The sequence below is a fragment of the Salvelinus namaycush genome, chromosome 3, assembly GCF_016432855.1.
Source record: "Salvelinus namaycush isolate Seneca chromosome 3, SaNama_1.0, whole genome shotgun sequence".
Lineage (NCBI taxonomy): Eukaryota > Metazoa > Chordata > Actinopteri > Salmoniformes > Salmonidae > Salvelinus > Salvelinus namaycush.
Genome location: NC_052309.1, coordinates 83,221,791 through 83,241,510, shown reverse-complemented (window position 1 = coordinate 83,241,510; position 19,720 = coordinate 83,221,791). Strand labels below are relative to the sequence as shown.

Here is a 19,720-nt window from a genome sequence, read left to right as displayed (position 1 = left end):
ACACAAAACACTGGTACACTGAAACAGGAACAATCACCCACAAACAAACAGTGAAAACAGGCAACCTTAATATGGATCCCAATCAGAGACAATGACAAACACCTGCCTCTGATTGAGAACCATATTAGGCCAAACAACAAACCCAACATAGAAAAACAAAACATAGAATGCCCACCCAGCTCACGTCCTGACCAACTAAACAAAGACTAAACAAAGGAAATAAGGTCAGGAACGTGACAGTACATCCCCCCCCCAAGGTGCGGACTCCGGCCGCAAAACCTGATGCCCACCCAGACCTATAGGGGAGGGTCTGGGTGGGCATCTGTCCACGATGGCGGCTCTGGCGCTGGACGTGGCCCCCACCCCACCATAGTTAATCCCCGCTTCCGTGGCCTCTTAACGGCGACCCTCCAAATTAACCCCACTGGACTGAGGGGCAGCTCCGGACTGAGGGGCAGCTCCGGACTGAGGGGCAGCTCATGGCTGACTGACGGCTCTGGCAGGTCATGGCTGACTGACGGCTCTGGCAGGTCCTGGCGGCTCTGGCAGGTCCTGGCTGACTGGCGGCTCTGGCCGGTCCTGGCGGCTCTGGCCGGTCCTGGCTGGCGGGCGGCTCTGGCCGGTCCTGGCTGGCGGGCGGCTCTGGCCGGTCCTGGCTGGCGGGCGGCTCTGGCCGGTCCTGGCTGGCGGGCGGCTCTGGCCGGTCCTGGCTGGTGGGCGGCTCTGGCGGCTCCTGTCTGGCGGGCGGCTCCTGTCTGGCGGGCGGCTCCTGTCTGGCGGGCGGCTCCTGTCTGGCGGGCGGCTCCTGTCTGGCGGGCGGCTCCTGTCTGGCGGGCGGCTCCTGTCTGGCGGGCGGCTCCTGTCTGGCGGGCGGCTCCTGACTGACTGACGGCTCTAGCGGCTCCTGACTGACGGACTGCTCTGGCAGCTCCTGACTGACGGACGGCTCTGAAGACTCAGGACAGACGGGCGGCTTTGAAGGCTCAGGACAGACGGGCAGCTCAGACGGCGCTGGGCAGACGGGCAGCGCAGGCGGCGCTGGGCAGACTCTGGCCTGCTGAGGCGCACAGTATGCCTGGTGCATGGTGCCGGAACTGGTGGTACCGGGCTAGGGACACGCACCTCAAGGCTAGTGCGGGGAGCAGCAACAGGGCGTACAGGGCTCTGGAGACGCACAGGAGGCTTAGTGCGTGGTGCCGGAACTGGTGGTACCGGGCTGGAGACACGCACTCGGGAGGAACAGCGCTCTGAAGACGCACAGGAAGCCTAGTGCGTGGTGTTGGCACTGGTGGTACTGGGCTGGGGCGAGGTGGTGGCACCGGATATACCGGACCGTGAAGGCGTACTGGAGCTCGAGCACCGAGCCTGCCCAACCTTACCTGGTTGAATGCTCCCCGTAGCCAGGCCAGTGCGGGGAAGTGGAATAACCCGCACTGGGCTGTGCTGGCGAACCGGTGACACCATGCATAAGGCTGGTGCCATGTACACCGGCCCGAGGAGACGCACTGGAGACCAGATGCGTTGAGCCGGCTTCATGGCACCTGGCTCAATGCCCAACCTAGCCCGGCCGATACGTGGAGCTATGATGTACCGCACCGGGCTATGCACACGTACAGGAGACACCGTGCGCTCTTCCGCATAACACGGTGTCTGCCCGTACTCTCGCTCTCCACGGTAAGCCCGGGAAGTTGGCGCAGGTCTTTTGGGGCTGGCAATCAGGCTTCCAGCCTCGCTTCCGTGCTGCCTCCTCATACCACCGCCTCTCGGCTTTAGCTGCCTCCAGCTCTTCACGAGGGCGGCGATACTCTCCAGCTTGAACCCAGGGTCCCTTACCGTCCAGAATTCCCTCCCATGTCCAGAAGTCCTGAGTACGCTGCTGCTGCTGTCGCTGCTGCCCGTTACCACGCTGCTTGGTCCTTTTGTGGTGGGTGATTCTGTAACGGCTGTCTTCGGGTGAAAGAGAGTAGGACCAAGATGCAGCGTGAATATAATCCATATTTAATTGGAAAATACTTCAACACCGAACAAAAACAACAAACTGACAAAAAAGGAACGAAGACGATACAGTCCCGTAACGTGAACACAAAACACTGGTACACTGAAACAGGAACAATCACCCACAAACAAACAGTGAAAACAGGCAACCTTAATATGGTTCCCAATCAGAGACAATGACAAACACCTGCCTCTGATTGAGAACCATATTAGGCCAAACAACAAACCCAACATAGAAACACAAAACATAGAATGCCCACCCAGCTCACGTCCTGACCAACTAAACAAAGACTAAACAAAGGAAATAAGGTCAGGAACGTGACAGTACACCCCCCCCCCCGCCCCCAAGGTGCGGACTCCGGACGCAAAACCTGAACCTATAGGGGAGGGTCTGGGTGGGCATCTGTCCACGATGGCGGCTCGCATTAACATCTGCTAACCTTGTGTATGTGACAAATCAAATTTGATTTGACTTAAACAGGAAGGTGGTGCGGCGATCCTTCTTGTGGGATCTCAAATCAAAGTTTGTCACGTGCGCTGAATACAACAGGTGTAGACCTTACAATGAAATGCTTACTTACAGGCTCTAACCAATAGTGCAATTAAAAAATATATATATATATATATTAAAAGATATTAGGTGAACAATAGATAAGTAAAGAAATAATAACAACAGTAAAAAGACATGGAAAAATAACAGTAGCGAGGCTATATACAGTAACAAGGCTATATACAGACACCGGTTAGTCGGACTGATTGATGTAGTATGTACATGTAGATATGGTTAAAGTGACTATGCATATATGATAAACAGAGAGTAGCAGTAGCGTTAAAGAGGGGTTGACGGGTGGTGGGTGGCGGGTGGCGGGACACATTGCAGATAGCCCGGTTAGCTAATGTGCGGGGGCACTGGTTGGTCGGGCTAATTGAGGTAGTATGTACATGAATGTATAATTAAAGTGACTATGCATATGTAATAAACCGAGAGTAGCAGTAGTGTAAAAGAAGGGTTGGGGGGCACATAATGCAAATAGTCCGGGTAGCCATTTGAGTACCTGTTCAGGAGTCTTAGGGCTTGGGGGTAAAAACTGCTGAGAAGCATTTTTGTCCTAGACTTGGCACTCCGGTACCACTTGCCATGTGGTAGTAGAGAGAACAGTCTATGACTGGGGTGGCTGGGGTGTTTGACAATTTTTAGGGCCTTCCTCTGACACCGCCTGGTGTAGAGGTCCTGGATGGCAGGCAGCTTAGCCCCTGTGATGTACTGGGCCGTACCCACTACCCTCTGTAGTGCCTTGTGGTCGTTGGCCGAGCAGTTGCCGTACCAGGCAGTGATGCAACCAGTCAGGATGCTCTCGATGTTGCAGCTGTAGAACCTTTTGAGGATCTGAGGACCCGTGCCAAATATTTTTAGTGTGACAGTTTAGCATCTGCTTCATCTGACCACTTTTTTATAGACCGAGTCACTGGTGCATCCTGCTTTAATTTTTGCTTGTAAGCAGGAATCAGAAGGATGGAATCGTGGTCAGATTTACCAAATGGAGGGCGAGGGAGAACTTTGTACGCGTCTCTGTGTGTGGAGTACAGGTGATCTACACTGCTCAAAAAAATAAAGGGAACACTTAAACAACACAATGTAACTCCAAGTCAATCACACTTCTGTGAAATCAAACTGTCCACTTAGGAAGCAACACTGATTGACAATAAATTTCACATGCTGTTGTGCAAATGGAATAGACAAAAGGTGGAAATTATAGGCAATTAGTAAGACACCCCCAAAAAAAGGAGTGATTCTGCAGGTGGTGACCACAGACCACTTCTCAGTTCCTATGCTTCCTGGCTGATGTTTTGGTCACTTTTGAATGCTGGCGGTGCTTTCACTCTAGTGGTAGCATGAGACGGAGTCTACAACCAACACAAGTGGCTCAGGTAGTGCAGTTCATCCAGGATGGCACATCAATGCGAGCTGTGGCAAAAAGGTTTGCTGTGTCTGTCAGCGTAGTGTCCAGAGCATGGAGGCGCTACCAGGAGACAGGCCAGTACATCAGGAGACGTGGAGGAGGCCGTAGGAGGGCAACAACCCAGCAGCGGGACCGCTACCTCCGCCTTTGTGCAAGGAGGTGCACTGCCAGAGCCGTGCAAAATGAACTCCACCAGGCCACAAATGTGCATGTGTCTGCTCAAACGGTCAGAAACAGACTCCATGAGGGTGGTATGAGGGCCCGACGTCCACAGGTGAGGGTTGTGCTTACAGCCCAACACCGTGCAGGACGTTTGGCATTTGCCAGAGAACACCAAGATTGGCAAATTCGCCACTGGCGCCCTGTGCTCTTCACAGATGAAAGCAGGTTCACACTGAGCACATGTGAACGACGTGACAGAGTCTGGAGACGCCGTGGAGAACGTTCTGCTGCCTGCAACATCCTCCAGCATGACCGGTTTGGCGGTGGGTCAGTCATGGTGTGGGGTGGCATTTCTTTGTGGGGCCGCACAGCCCTCCATGTGCTCGCCAGAGGTAGCCTGACTGCCATTAGGTACTGAGATGAGATCCTCAGACCCCTTGTGAGACCATATGCTGACACATGCACATTTGTGGCCTGCTGGAGGTCATTTTGCAGGGCTCTGGCAGTGCACCTCCTTGCACAAAGGCGGAGGTAGCGGTCCCGCTGCTGGGTTGTTGCCCTCCTACGGCCTCCTCCACGTCTCCTGATGTACTGGCCTGTCTCCTGGTAGCGCCTCCATGCTCTGGACACTACGCTGACAGACACAGCAAACCTTTTTGCCACAGCTCGCGTTGATGTGCCATCCTGGATGAACTGCACTACCTGAGCCACTTGTGTGGGTTGTAGACTCCGTCTCATGCTACCACTAGAGTGAAAGCACCGCCAGCATTCAAAAGTGACCAAAACATCAGCCAGGAAGCATAGGAACTGAGAAGTGGTCTGTGGTCACCACCTGCAGAATCACTCCTTTTTTGGGGGTGTCTTACTAATTGCCTATAATTTCCACCTTTTGTCTATTCCATTTGCACAACAGCATGTGAAATTTATTGTCAATCAGTGTTGCTTCCTAAGTGGACAGTTTGATTTCACAGAAGTGTGATTGACTTGGAGTTACATTGTGTTGTTTAAGTGTTCCCTTTATTTTTTTGAGCAGTGTATAATTTTTCCCCCTCTGGTTGCACATTTATCAGAAATTAGGTAGAACTGATTTAAGTTTCATTGCATTAAAGTCTCCGGCCACTAGGAGCGCCGCCTCTGGGTGAGTGGTTTCCTGTTTGCTTATTTCCTTATACAGCTGACTGAGTGCGGTCTTAGTGCCAGCATCCGTCTGTGGTGGTAAATAAACAGCCATAAAAAGTATAGCTGAAAACTCTCTAGGCAAATAGTCTGGTCTGCAATTTATCACAAGACACTACTTCAGGTGAGCTAGAGAATTCCTTAGATTTCGTGCACCAGCTGTTGTTTACAAATATGCACAGACCGCATATTTGTAAGAGGCCGGAATTCCGAGTTGGATGACTTAAAAATAATTTTCTGTATTTTCCCAGTCAGAGCCAGTTTTATCCAAGTTCCCAGTTGTCTTGAACTCACTCAAGTCTGCGATTTCCCAGTTCGGAGTTTCCAGTTGTTTTTTGAACGAATTTGCAATTTCAACTTGTGTAATGTTTATGTACAATGGCCGATGAGCACTGATATCTTTAATCTATAATTGTTCTTCATATGACAAGGATTGCCAGTAGATTGCCAACTTGATGCATGATGAGTGCTTGTCTAGCTTGCTAGCTACGATTTTGAAAGTATGATGTTGTCCAATCAAAGCTACGGTACGGTACCAATGACCTTGAGCCTTCTTGGATGGGCACTTTTAATGTAAGTCTATGGAAGCACCCAAGGGGCTAGAATTTTAGAGCTCTAAATTGTAGATTTTGCAGTGGTCAATGGTGGAAAAAGTACCAAATTGTCATACGTAAAAAAAATCAATAAAAAAAAAGTACCCCTTTTTTCCCTCCCCAATTTCGTGGTATCCAATTGGTAGTAGTTACAGTCTTGTCTCATCGCTGCAACACACGTATGGACTCGGGAGAGGCGAGTCCATATCCAGTCGAGCTGCTCTAAGCTGGGGTAGTAGGGAAGGAAGTGCCTCGTGTGCACAGGTGTGCATGGCCAGGTAGGTGCAGGAGGTGAAGTAGGTGACAGTCATCAGGGATGGAGCCCAGAGTCTCCTGGACCTCTGCTGGTAACTCCCTGTAATGGTGCTTCTATAGGAGGGACAAAAGAAGAAGGATTCATATAAACTGACATCTAATCAGGTAAACACGCATAATTGCACAGAAAATGGTCAGCATACACTGTTACACCAAATCATAATTCTGTCACAAACTAAAAGTACAGCTATCATGCTTGTTAACAAATTAGTGTTAAAAAAACATGAGATTTATAAAAATCAATGTTTTGCTACTGCTGAAAACGCTGTTATGACAGAAGTCGGAGAACAGGTAGGATAGACAAGTTTCCCACTAGTAATTACGAGTTGAAGGGGCGTTCACTTGAATTTTTAAAAGTCGTATGTGGTAAATACCACTTTCCCACTTGGTTATGAATGCAGCATTAGTTTCACAGGCTCAACAGAGTAACAGATATTAATTAATGCAGATTTAATTTGGCATTTTCACTCCAACAATTCTTAACAGTAAAAGGCATCTTCAGACGGGACTGCAAAATATTTACTGTTGACTTTTGCACAAAACCCTCTTCAATTAATTTTATTCAGCTTGCATTAGACAAAATACTAAACATTCTTGTGGTTTTTGATGTACCATGAACAGTACAAAATAAACCTGAAGTAAATGTATTCCTCTTACAAAATAAAATCTAATATTAACACAAACTACAACAGTTATTTTATGTAATAAATGAAGACCTATTTTACTGCCATTCATTATACAGACAATACGATTGATGGATCATCCTTCATCGAAAATGGGATGAGAGAAAAAACATGATTCTTTTGACATCAAAATTCAGAATGTGAAGTGAATGCTTTCTGTAATCATCCTATCATGACTTGTAGCTGAACCAGTTTTAGTAAAGGCCTAGTGTGTCAGAGATCAAGCAAACAAGACTTTGGGTGATGCCCTGCAATAAAAACACAATCAGATCACATTTCTTTGTGTCTGATGTACAGCACAACGCTAACAGAGATAAAAGTAGAAAAGATAAACACATTATGCTTTTACCAGTGTTCAGTTCAAACACTCTTTGGAATATCTGTCTAAATACATGAGTAATTAATGTTAACTCACCTCAAAAAATAAGCAACACTGTATCACTGTGTTTAAATGAAGAGTGAGAGCTGTGAAATAAATGAATTTTTTTCTGTCCCACCCAAATCACATGGCTGTCAAATAAGTTGCCCTTCCCTTGTCTTGAGCACTGTACGTTTCGCTTTGTAGAAAACAAGAGTTATGCACTTTGGGTGACGCCCTGCAATAAAAACACAAGCTGATATTTCAAACACCCTTTGGCATATCTGTCCTAGCCTGCACAGGAAGACAGGCACTAAAATAGTCTTGATTCAAGAGAGAAAAGCTGTCACTAACAGCATCTGCAGCAGTAAGCAAAACAATTTCAGAGAAGTCTACACTCACAGAGCTCACATACATAACAGTGTTATTAAAAAAGGCACAATGGCCACATCAAATTATTATCAATGATAGTCATTATCAAGTCATCACCTATACAAAACTATACAGTGAATAGGCTTATTACGAGAAATAAGATTCCACAGTAAAACTACCATTGTCGAATTGTCTTCCAACAACATCAACAGAAGAATTTCTCCCTTCCTTTGCCAAGTATTTTGTGCCCAACAATACTTGACATTAGCAGGGACTCCATTGCAAATAAAACAGACTCTCTGTACTACACAGTACGGCCCCCACTAGTTCATTTCCACCCTGGCTTCTTGATGCGTCGAGGGACCTTGGGACGGTTCCATTCGGAGCCATTTTGTCTCAGTCGAGCAGGAAAGGCACTTGGTTTGTGCTGCTGCTCCCCCCCGTCGGCAGCTCCCAGGCACTGCAGGCCTGGTCCTCACCAGCACAGGACAGAGCAACAGAACACCAGTATGTGTTCACTCGTAAGGCAATGCTCCTCTGTGCAGCACTCATCCACCAACCCTCGTTGGCTCTCAGGCAGGCGCCGTGTCCGGTGTGGCTGGATGTGGCACTGGCAGTATGTGTGGTTCAGGTGGGACGGGATCTGTAAGGGGGGTTTCTGAGGGTGTGGGGGGTTCTGAGGGCAACACTGTCTGTGGAGGCAGGTCTGGCAGTGTGGATGAGGGTGATGTAGGCAGTACTGGTTGGACTGGTAATGATGTGGATGATACTGGCTCTGCTGGTAATGTGGTTGGCACTGACTGTGGGGGTGTTGTTGTGATTGACAGTGACTGTATGGGTGTAGAGTCTGATACGGTCACTGACTGTATGGGTGCTGTGGATGGAATTGTGTTTGACACCTTCTCAGGCTGTGAGGGTACTGTGTTTGACGGTGTGGGTTCCTCCGGCTGCGACGTGTGTGTCTGCAGCAGCTCTGTGGCCTTGGGCCCGGGGTGTGTGTAGGGAGTCCGTATCCAGGAGAGCTGCTCTGAGCTGGAGTAGTAGGGAAGGAAGGACCTCTCGTGGGCACAGGTGCGCATGGCCAGGTAGGTGTGGCGCAGCAGGTGGGGGAAGCGGGAAGTGAAGTAGGAGACAAAGTCATCAGGGATGGAGCCCAGAGTCTCCTGGACCTCTGCTGGTAACTCCCTGTAATGGTGCTTCTATAGGAGGGACAAAAGAAGAAGGATTCATATTAACTGACATCTAATCAGGTTAACACACCTAATTTAGCTGAAAAGACACCCATACCTTGTTTCTCATGGCACGGAGAAGATCTCTGATAGACCCTCCTTTATACGACCGGAATTTGCATAGGTCTGCCAAGAGAAAATACATGCAATGAGTAATCCACACAGTACATTCTAATCATCTATTCTAAAATGTATCATTTATCCTAAAGTCTCATAATAAAGCAAGATTGAAATACCTCACAATATCCTGGTTTAAAGTTAGATATCCTATAAATATAGTCTACCTGTCAGGAATCTTCAGTCGACTAGTTCTCCACAAGGCAAGAAAACTAAAACATAACAAGCTAAATAGACAAATGACTGACATAAATTAAAAACTCATGAATGCAACAGTCACAGCGAACCTTCTCTTACCATTTCTTTCATATACAGTAAGTAGCATATTAAGATTAGAACAACCCTATGAAACAGCCCTATAAAGATGAACACTCAATAGGAAGCAAAGCAGCCTTTCAGGTTGAGAAGAGCTCAGCTAAATGCTGCAGTCTGGATTGACAGGAAATGCAAACCACATCCACCGTCACTGCATTTTATAATCACTGCACTTGAGAAACATTAACCCTAACTGGGCAACTAATAATCAGGTTTTCAGTACAAAACTGTAGTAGGTCATATCATTTCTTAACTCATGAAATATATACCCTTTAATTTATTAAAGGCACTAGCATAGTAGTAGGGTTAAAACTGAACTCCGACCAGTCTCTTCACCAATCTACAATGGCACAGTACACACTCATGACGTGGACAAAGTCTTATAAGACAGGTATGTGGTTGTAGCTATAACTGATCTCAGGCCAGTCTCTTACCGGTCTGTAGAGGCACTGTGATGTGTTCTCTCCAGTCCAGCTTCACCACGGCCCGCCCCCCTCGCTCCAACTTCCTTACAATTGGTCCATCCAGCGGCTCCTTCTCTATCCTGTCACTCAAGTCCTACAGGGGAAACAAGATGAAATATGGGTTTTTATTTAAACAAAGAAAATGTCGTTATTGGAAAATGTTCCGTTCACAGTTGCACCTCGTGCTATACTGATTTTTGTTGAACAGCTTTAATAGAAAGTATTGGATTTAATTGTGACCTGGAAGAACTGCAGCTGTTTCTCCAGGCTCCAGAAGAAGGGGTGTTTGAGCACGCTCTCAGCAGAAGGCCTCCTATGGGGCTCCATGCTCAGCATCTGTTCTATCAGGTCTGTGGCCACGATGTCCTCTGGGAAAGACAAGACCAAACACACACACAGACACAGTAACCATGGGCAGGTTCAAGGCCAAGGCACTTTGTTCATTCAAAAACATGGTGATGAAAGTACTCAGACCGGGCACACAGCGTCATTTCAAAGTGGACAACTGGGTAATATTTGGTGGAGATTTCGATCAATGAGAATATAACCTACAGTATATTCACCCTAAAAAGACAGCCAACAGTTGTTGAAAGTTTGTTGTTATCACTAAGCTTTGAACCATCTACTGTAAAAGCACAACCAAATTACAATGGAACAATAATGCCCATTTTTGGTTTGTTGTTACCTAAATGTGTTATCACTGCACTTTCAAACATTTAAAAGCACAACAAAGTTCAAATGGGAATGTCAGATATTTTGTTTATTTATACAACTACTTAATGTGTTATTACTGTGCTTCATCTAATAGCACAATCAAATGAACTGGATTGCAGTTGATTACATTAAAAGTAAATGGTGCAAGTGATCAATGCCGTTTCGAAATTCTGCACAGATTACATAGGAAGATATTTATTGTTACAGTTACATCAAAATGTGGCCATGGATGTGTTACTCATGTTAAGGTTGAATGAATACTCTTACAATAGTTTGTAAGATAGCCTAAAGTTAAGGCTATATTACAAAAGTAATTTTGAATTGTGTTTGGTTGACAAACATGTAAATGAGATGTACTGTATCTACTGTTTGGATAGTTCCATCTGAGCCACTGGCTTAATCCTTCATCCTTTTATTTTTGGTTGAGTAAGAGACGTGAATCCAACATATCATTTATTAACTGGTCGACGAGTTAATAGGCTATTTACTGTATCGCAAATGTTATGCCAGCAGCATACCACCCTGCATACCACTGCTGGCTTGCTTCTGAAGCTAAGCAGGGTTGGTCCTGGTCAGGCCCTGGATGGGAGACCAGATGCTGCTGGAAGTGGTGTTGGAGGGCCAGTAGGAGGCACTCTTTTTATGGTCTAAACAAAGATCCCAATGCCCCAGGGCAGTGATTGGGGACACTGCTCTGTGTAGGGTGCCGTCTTTCGGATGGGACGTTAAACGGGTGTCCTGACTCTCTGAGGTCATTAAAGATCCCATGGCACTTATCGTAAGAGTAGGGGTGTTAACCCCGGTGTCCTGGCTAAATTCCCAATTTGGCCCTCAACCATCACGGTCACCTAATAATCCCCATTTTACAATTGGCTCATTCATCCCCCTCTCCCCTGTAACTATTCCCCAGGTCGTTGCTGCAAATGAGAACGTGTTCTCAGTCAACTTACCTGGTAAAATAACAGATAAATAAAAAAATAATGAATTTGTGTTTGGTTGTCAACACAACCAAATATCAACATTTGAAGAGTTTCATTCTAAAACACCATATATCCATTTTCAGAAATGTTGGTAAATTAGTTTTTATTGTTTAAAGAAATGATGAAATAGATTGGTGTGTTTTTTCACAATCTAGTCATGGCATGGGGTTGTTCAATGACAGACAAGTGTTTGTTTAAAATCTATCACTTGATGGTTTCATTTGAGTTGTTTTGCTAAATGCTATATATCTATCTCACTCAAAGATAAATAATTTGTACTGCTAGGTTTTTACACATGCAAATGTAACAAATAACTAATTGTTTAATAAAGAAATGTACAAATTATACTTTGTGACATCAATTTAAAAAAAAAATTTGTCTGTATGTCACACATTTACATTAACATTTTAGTCATTTAGCAGATGCTCCTATCCAGAATGACTTACTTAGTGCATTCATCTTAAAATAACTAGGTGAAACAACCACAAATCACAATCAAATATCCATTTCAGCTAAATAACGGACATATACAGTGGGGCAAAAAAGTATTTAGTCAGCCACAAATTGTGCAAGTTCTCCCACTTAAAAAGATGAGAGAGGCCTGTCATTTTCATCATAGGTACACTTCAACTATGACAGACAAAATGAGAAAGAAAAAAAAATCAGAAAATCACATTGTAGGATTTTTTATGAATTTATTTGCAAATTATGATGGAAAGTAAGTATTTGGTCAATAACAAAAGTTTCTCAATACTTTGTTATATACCCTTTGTTGGCAATGACAGAGGTCAAACGTTTTCTGTAAGTCTTCACAAGGTTTTCACACACTGTTGCTGGTATTTTGGCCCATTCCTCCATGCAGATCTCCTCTAGAGCAGTGATGTTTTGGGGCTGTTGCTGGGCAACACGGACTTTCAACTCCCTCCAAAGATTTTCTATGGGGTTGAGATCTGGAGACTGGCTAGGCCACTCTAGGACCTTGAAATGCTTCTTACGAAGCCACTCCTTCGTTGCCCGGGCGGTGTGTTTGGGATCATTGTCATGCTGAAAGACCCAGCCACGTTTCATCTTCAATGCCCTTGCTGATGGTAGGCTTTGTTACTTTGGTCCCAGCTCTCTGCAGGTCATTCACTAGGTCCCCCCGTGTGGTTCTGGGATTTTTGCTCACCGTTCTTGTGATCATTTTGACCCCACGGGGTGAGATCTTGCGTGGAGCCCCAGATTGAGGGAGATTATCAGTGGTCTTGTATGTCTTCCATTTCCTAATAATTGCTCCCACAGTTGATTTCTTCAAACCAAGCTGCTTACCTATTGCAGATTCAGTCTTCCCAGCCTGGTGCAGTCTTCAATTTAGTTTCTGGTGTCCTTTGACAGCTCTTTGGTCTTGGCCATAGTGGAGTTTGGAGTGTGACTGTTTGAGGTTGTGGACAGGTGTCTTTTATACTGATAACAAGTTCAAACAGGTGCCATTAATACAGGTAACGAGTGGAGGACAGAGGAGCCTCTTAAAGAAGAAGTTACAGGTCTGTGAGAGCCAGAAATCTTGCTTGTTTGTAGGTGACCAAATACTTATTTTCCACCATAATTTGCAAATAAATTCATAAAAAATCCTACAATGTGATTTTCTGGATCTTTTTTCTCATTTTGTCTGTCATAGTTGAAGTGTACCTATGATGAAAATTACAGGCCTCTCTCATCTTTTTAAGTGGGAGAACTTGCACAATTGGTGGCTGACTAAATACTTTTTTGCCCCACTGTATAGTTTAGCAAAAAATAAATAAACATTTTCATACACATCATACAAATCTATGAATAAAAACAGTAACATTTTACACACACATGAAGGTACCCATAAGCAATCATTTGTGAAGAAAAAACACAAATGTGAATAATTGGTGGTTGTAGCGTTTTGGAAATAAGCTATTCATTTGAAGGAGATTATCTTCTGCTTAGATAGTTCCATCTGTGCCATTGACTTAGTCTGGCTTAGACTGGCTTTAATTACAGTTTGTCTACAAATTAATAATTTAGATGTTGGATGCAGGTCTCCAAAAATCTAAGTTACAGAAATAGGACAAAATCAAATCAGATCAACCTTTAAATGCACTTTAAAGGTGCACTATGCAGAAATCGCTCCGTCATTTCCTGGTTGTTAAAACTCGAATAGTCTGCCTACTTTCAGTTTATGTTACAAAATAAGCTAGTATAGTGTAGAGCAGGGGTATTCAACTCTTTCCCTATGAAGTCCAGAGCCTGCTGGTTTTCTGTTCTACCTGATAAATAATGGCACCCATCTGGTGTCCCAAGTCTAAATCAGAACTTGATTACAGGGGAACAATGACAATACATAGTGGTACTAGCTTCGAGGTCCAGAGTTCAGTTTGAGGGGTGTAGAGAATCATTGTACCATCTAAACTGCTGTGAAGTATAATTACCATAGCCAAAAATATTGTTGTTTCAGCTGTTTGAAACTGGTTTACAAATCCAAAGTAGAAGACGCAAAACAAAACTTAATAACAGGAAGTATAGAAATAGAGCTCATAGAACAGATCTACTGTTCCTTAGACTTGCTTTCAAGTAGAATGATAGATTTATAACTCACATTTCTATGTGAATTTAGTCGGGTCGCCCAAAAAGTTACATTTTTCCACTTTAAATAAAGTTTGATTTCATTATTAATTTGTAGATTAAATTTGAAATTAACCAAAGTTTGAAACCCTAGGCCTATATGTATTGTCTATTTTTAGTTGAATCCTGGGCTGAATTTTAACAATAGCTGTTAATGACTTGGTGTATAGGCCTAAATAGCATCATGGATGACATATGATTGATAAAGTATGTTTACCTTTAATTTGCCCTGTTAAAAACTTCTTAAGGCTCCGCTAGCGGAACCTGTCTCCCTGCCTCCCTGTTCCACTAGCGGAACCCCTCGACAACATCCGCTGAAAAGGCAGAGCGTGAAATTCAAAAAAACTTCTTACGGCTAGGGGGCAGTATTCGGAAGTTTGGATGACTGAGGTGCCCAAAGTAAACTGCCTGTTACTCAGGCCCAGAAGCTAGGATATGCATATGCATGGTAGTATTGGATAGAAACATTCTAAAGTTTCCAAAACTGTTAAAGTAATGTATGTGAGTATAACAGAACTGATATGGCAGGCGAAAACCCGAGAACAATCGATTCAGATTTTTTTTTTTCACCCTACCATTGATTTCAATGGCTGTCATTTTTTATGTGAAAGGAATACCTCCCAGATTGCAGTTCCTAGGGCTTCCACTAGATGTCAACAGTCTTTAGAAAGAGTTTCAGGCTTGTTTTTGGAAAAATGAGCTAGAATTTGTAGTTTTTCCAAGTGGCTCCTATTTTGGCTGTAGTGTTTTTTACACGTTCTTGTGAATGCGCGTACTTTGTTGTTTATCTCTGGTAATGACAATAACTATTCTCCGTCTTAAATGTTATCGTTTATTTACATATTAGGGTACCTGAGGTTTGATTATAAATGTTGTTTGACTTGTTTGGAGAAGTTTATTGGGAACGTTTGGGATTCATTTTGTATGCATTTTGAAGGAGGGAAACCGGTGGATTATTGAATGAAGCGCGCCAGCCAAACTGAGTTTTTGGGGATATAAAGAAGGACTTTATCGAACAAATCAACAATTTGTGATGTAGCTGGGACCCTTGTGATTGCAACCAGATGAAGATCTTCAAAGGAAAGTGATTTATTTGTATCGCTATTTCTGACTTTCGTGATGCCTCTGCTTGGTTGGATACAATAACAACAATAAAATTCACAAACATTTCTGAAAATGGATATATAGCGTTTTGGAATGAAACTCATTCCCCCTCTGAGCTCAGAGTAGATGAGAGATGTAATGTTTGTCTCTGTTGTGTTGAAGCCCAATCAAGCAGGGGAGACCAGCCTTCCCTGTACCCAGCTGTGTGTCCATGAAGAGTTTCCGGTCTATGGGTCAACCTTTAAACTTTGGAGACTTTTCTACTGAACAAAGGTAAGAATAACTACTGGATCATGGTCAGTGAGTTAAACAACACTGTCTCTAGTCATTTCTCCGCTCCCATTTTCCCATTTATTTTTGTTATTTTATTAATCCGTATGCTAATCCTTTTTTCCATTTTCATAGTCCTTCAACAATGTTAAATTAAGAAGTACTCTGATGATCATTTCAGAAACAACCTTTCAGTTGTACACTAACCATGTTTGTCTTTCTGTAATCTGTCAAGGTTGTATTTGCCATCCTCGATGTTACCAGCCCGCCTATTGGGTTTTCCAAATGGATGTTCTCCTGCTGTCAACACATAGTAAAACACACAGCCGGCAGAGAAGATGTCCACAGCACTGGTCTGTAGAGGAAGGAGTGTCTTTAATAATAGTTGTTTCAGAACAGTACCACAATCACTACTAGTTCTAATCTACAGACAACCTAAAATAATAGTTCACAAATTTGTCAGACTATAGTTAGGTTTCCATCCAATTGGCAACAGATTTTCATGCGCATATTCTAAAATCTACATAAAGAAAACATTTGCATTTTCCCGCCTGTAGTGTTTCCACCAAACGGACTTGTTAAGGATAACGATCAGTGCGTCATGAAGTAGACAAAATTTCTTTTTTTTTTTCATGTCCTGAATAAAACTCAAAAGTGTTTCCATTGCATTTTCAATTCTACTGATAGTTTTGTCACAAAAACTGTTGAATTCAACAGAAATGTGCCTACTCTGGTCTTGGCACGCGCTCTCAAGCCAACAGCTAGCAGATACAGTGTGGGTAGGCTAGTCTACATGATGAGATGATGATGGCTAAGAGTGAGAATATTTTTGGTCAAATGGCAGTCAAGCATCGATCATCATGTCACCAGAATAAGACACTCGATGTTTATTGGAAAGGAGCATCAAGCTCATCACCGTGCACTTTCACTTTTTGGGGGCAGCAGGCAGCCTAGTGGTTAGAGTGTTGGGCAAGTAACCGAAAGGTTGCTAGATCGAATTCCCGAGCTGACAAGGGAAAATCTGTCATTCTGCCTTTGAACAAATCCCCGAGCTGACAAGGTAAAAATCTGTCGTTCTGCCCTTAAACAAGGCAGTAAACCCACTGTTCCTAGGCCGTCATTGTAAATAAGAATGTGTCTTTACTGACTTGCCTGGTTAAATAAATAATAATAATAATAAATAAAAATCACCCTCCTGTGAAGTTCATCTTAATTTATTTCATCTGTAGCTTAATAAACGGCTTGGTTTCTGAAGTTGTAGTGGGAGGACCACACAACATATCATCGCGTGACTCCAAGTTTACTTCAGTATGATGGTTATTACATCAATATTTGCGTATGAAGCCATTTCCACTGCCATTTCTCGCATAATTCATTTTACAGGCACAAAAAGATCCCACCATGTCGAACGAACAAATGGCATTCATTGGCATTCATAAAATTGTACCTAAACTTCCTGGTTCCATCACATTTTTAAAAATATAATATGACTTTACTGGCATAAACCTGTGGATGGAAAGTGGTTAATCTTTTATCCCCAAAAGTGGTCTAATGTCGAGCATAGTCCACATCCCACACCATGGTTGTGTAGATGGTGCCTATCTGTCTTATGTATGTATAATATACTGTAGCTTGATCTCCACAACAGATGATCAACTTTGATTTTAGGGTGAACTGTTCCTTTGAGCAATGGATCAATCCTGTTTTACTCCTGTAAGGAAATCCCAATTAGCCTATTTCATCACATTTCTTTCTGGATTATCTCTGAATCTGTAATGACTTGAACAGTTCTCTGGTCCAGTGTAAAGATCAGGAGCCACTCACAGGGTTTACTTCCCTGCTGTCATCCAGGACCTCTGGGGCATTCCAGCCCATGGTGCCAAGGGCTCCCGACCTCATGCTGTAGCTTTGTCTGCCGTCCGCCAACTGCTTACTCATCCCAAAGTCTGAGATCTTGACCGTGACTGAGTCAGAGTGGTCTTTCAACAGGATGTTGTGGGGCTTCACATCACGGTGGACTGGGGAGAAAAGATCAGGATGAATCAGTCTACTGGAGTTGAGGGAAGATCATAGATCTGATCAATGATAATATAAGGAAAAGTCATCAATACTGTAACTTCACTAAGATTATCTACAGTCTACAGCATATACTGGGCTCCTGAGGGGTGCAGCGGTCTAAGGCACTGCATCTCAGTGCTATGGGTGTCACTACAGACCCTGGTTTGATTCCAGGCTGTATCATAAACCGTCCGTGATCGGGAGTCCCATAGGGCGGCGCACACTTGGCCCAGGGTCGTCCGGGTTAGGGTTTGGCCAAGTGGTTTCTTAACTGGCTTGCCTAGTTAAATAAAGGTTAAATTACAAATGTAAAAAATGTAATTAGAACCTATGTTGTGAGAGTGCAGGTGTTCCAGTCCTATCATGGTCTGTTGCAGCAGCATCACTGGTTTCAGTCCACGAAGGTCAAAAGGTTTTTCTTTAGTAAAACACTGGAAGAGACACCCATGTATTAGTGCGCTGATGAACCCCAAGCATTCTAACCTTGGAATGTACACTGAACAAAAATATAAACGCAACATGTAAAGTGTTGGGCCTACGTTCCATGAGCTGAAATAAATAAAAAACAGAAATGTTCCTTACACACAAAAGTCGTATTTCTCTCAAATTTTGTGCACAAATTTGTATACATTCATTGGTGATCATTTATCCTTTGCCAAGATAATCCATCCAACTGACAGGTGTGGCATATCAAGAAGATGATTAAACAGCATGATCATTACACAGGTGCAAGTTGTGCTGGGGACAATAAAAGGCCACTCTAAAAAGTGCAATTTTGTTACACAACACAATGCCACAGATGTCTCAACTTTTGAGGGAGTGTCCAGCAACCAGATACTGACTGGTTTTCTGGTCCACACCCCTACCCTTTTTAAGGTATCTTTGACTAACAGATGCATATCTGTAACCCAGTCGTGAAATCCATAGATTAGAGTCTAATGAATTTATGTCAATTAACTGATTTTCTTATATGAACTGTAACTCAGTAAGATCTTTGAAATTGTTGTTTGTTGCGTTTATATTTTTGTTCAGTACATAGTCTAACACAGATAATCATGATGTGAGACTGTTATATGATCAAGTTTGATCCCCTTGGATGAGTCAGAGAATAAAATAGTGAGTCATTGAATTAGACCTTATCTAAAGAGGCGGCACACAGCTCGATGGCAATGTATAGGAATTGCCTGTCCTTCTCAGTGCAGAAGTACCGGACGACATGGGGATTGTCGTCCAATTGAAGAAGCAAAGCGACCTCTCGATCAGCACTGCTTTGTTTTGCTAGTTCAATTCTCTTCACTGCCGCAGGACGCTTGTTGGCATCATCACAAAGGAAGTAACCCCTGGAGGATAGAGATAGAGAAAGATAAACATCTAGTCAATGAACAGATCGTAAAGACATTTCTTCTACAAAGAGCAAAGAGAGGATTAGGGTTACAAACACATTTCCACAATAACGTTTAAGCTAGTTTACCTGAACACAATTCCATCGGCACCTTTTCCAAGATGGTTATTGGTGTAGTATGTGATCTTCCCAACCGATTCCTCATCTGATGCTGTATCAAAATTAAAATGCTGTGTTCAGACAGAAAATACCACCCTACTGTCACGCCCTGGCCTTAGTTATCTTTGTTTTTGTTATTTTTTTTAGTTAGGTCAGGGTGTGACACCTACTGTACCTTTATTGTCAAGACATAGAACCTTATCTGTTAAATCAAAGGCTTATGAAAATTATACATACTGTATGTAGGATTTAAATTTGAGCAAGTTTGCAACAGCAGGAAAATAATCATGCAGCAACAGGAAATGTAAATTATTATATGGATTATAATTAATAGACATTTGTGTAGGGGTCCCGTGTGGCTCAGTTGGTAGAGCATGGCGCTTGCAACGCCAGGGTTGTGGGTTCATTCCCCACGGGGAGACCAGGATGAATATGTATGAACTTTCCAATTTGTAAGTCGCTCTGGATAAGAGCGTCTGCTAAATGACTTAAATGTAATGTAAATGGGTTGATAGATTTGTCGGGACTGACAAGTGGAATTTACAAACTTCAGAAGCCTTTTTAAACCTCAAATACACTACAAGTTTTACATTTCCCACATTGCAGAAAGTTCTCTAGCTACAATTACACATTGTATTAGCATACTTGGGAGCATTGCACCTATTGCTGTCTTTCCTTTAACGTAATCTGTAAGGAGTATTGAAATGATTGGATTTATGTTGCAA

General features: G+C 43.6%; 1 protein-coding gene across 1 annotated transcript; it reads right to left on the bottom strand.

The window, feature by feature from the left end:
• Positions 1-8,169: 8,169 nt before the first annotated feature.
• LOC120044077 (serine/threonine-protein kinase/endoribonuclease IRE1-like) lies at positions 8,170-19,650 on the bottom strand. The gene is made up of 10 exons (XM_038988665.1): positions 19,641-19,650; positions 18,966-19,047; positions 18,630-18,834; positions 17,823-17,925; positions 17,261-17,454; positions 15,644-15,791; positions 9,981-10,108; positions 9,711-9,834; positions 8,903-8,970; positions 8,170-8,814 (listed from the first exon to the last, which is right to left on the bottom strand). The coding sequence occupies exons 1-10, from the start codon at positions 19,648-19,650 to the stop codon at positions 8,188-8,190; spliced, it is 1,689 nt and encodes a 562-aa protein (XP_038844593.1). The 3' UTR covers positions 8,170-8,187.
• Between the last annotated feature and the right edge of the window lie 70 nt (positions 19,651-19,720).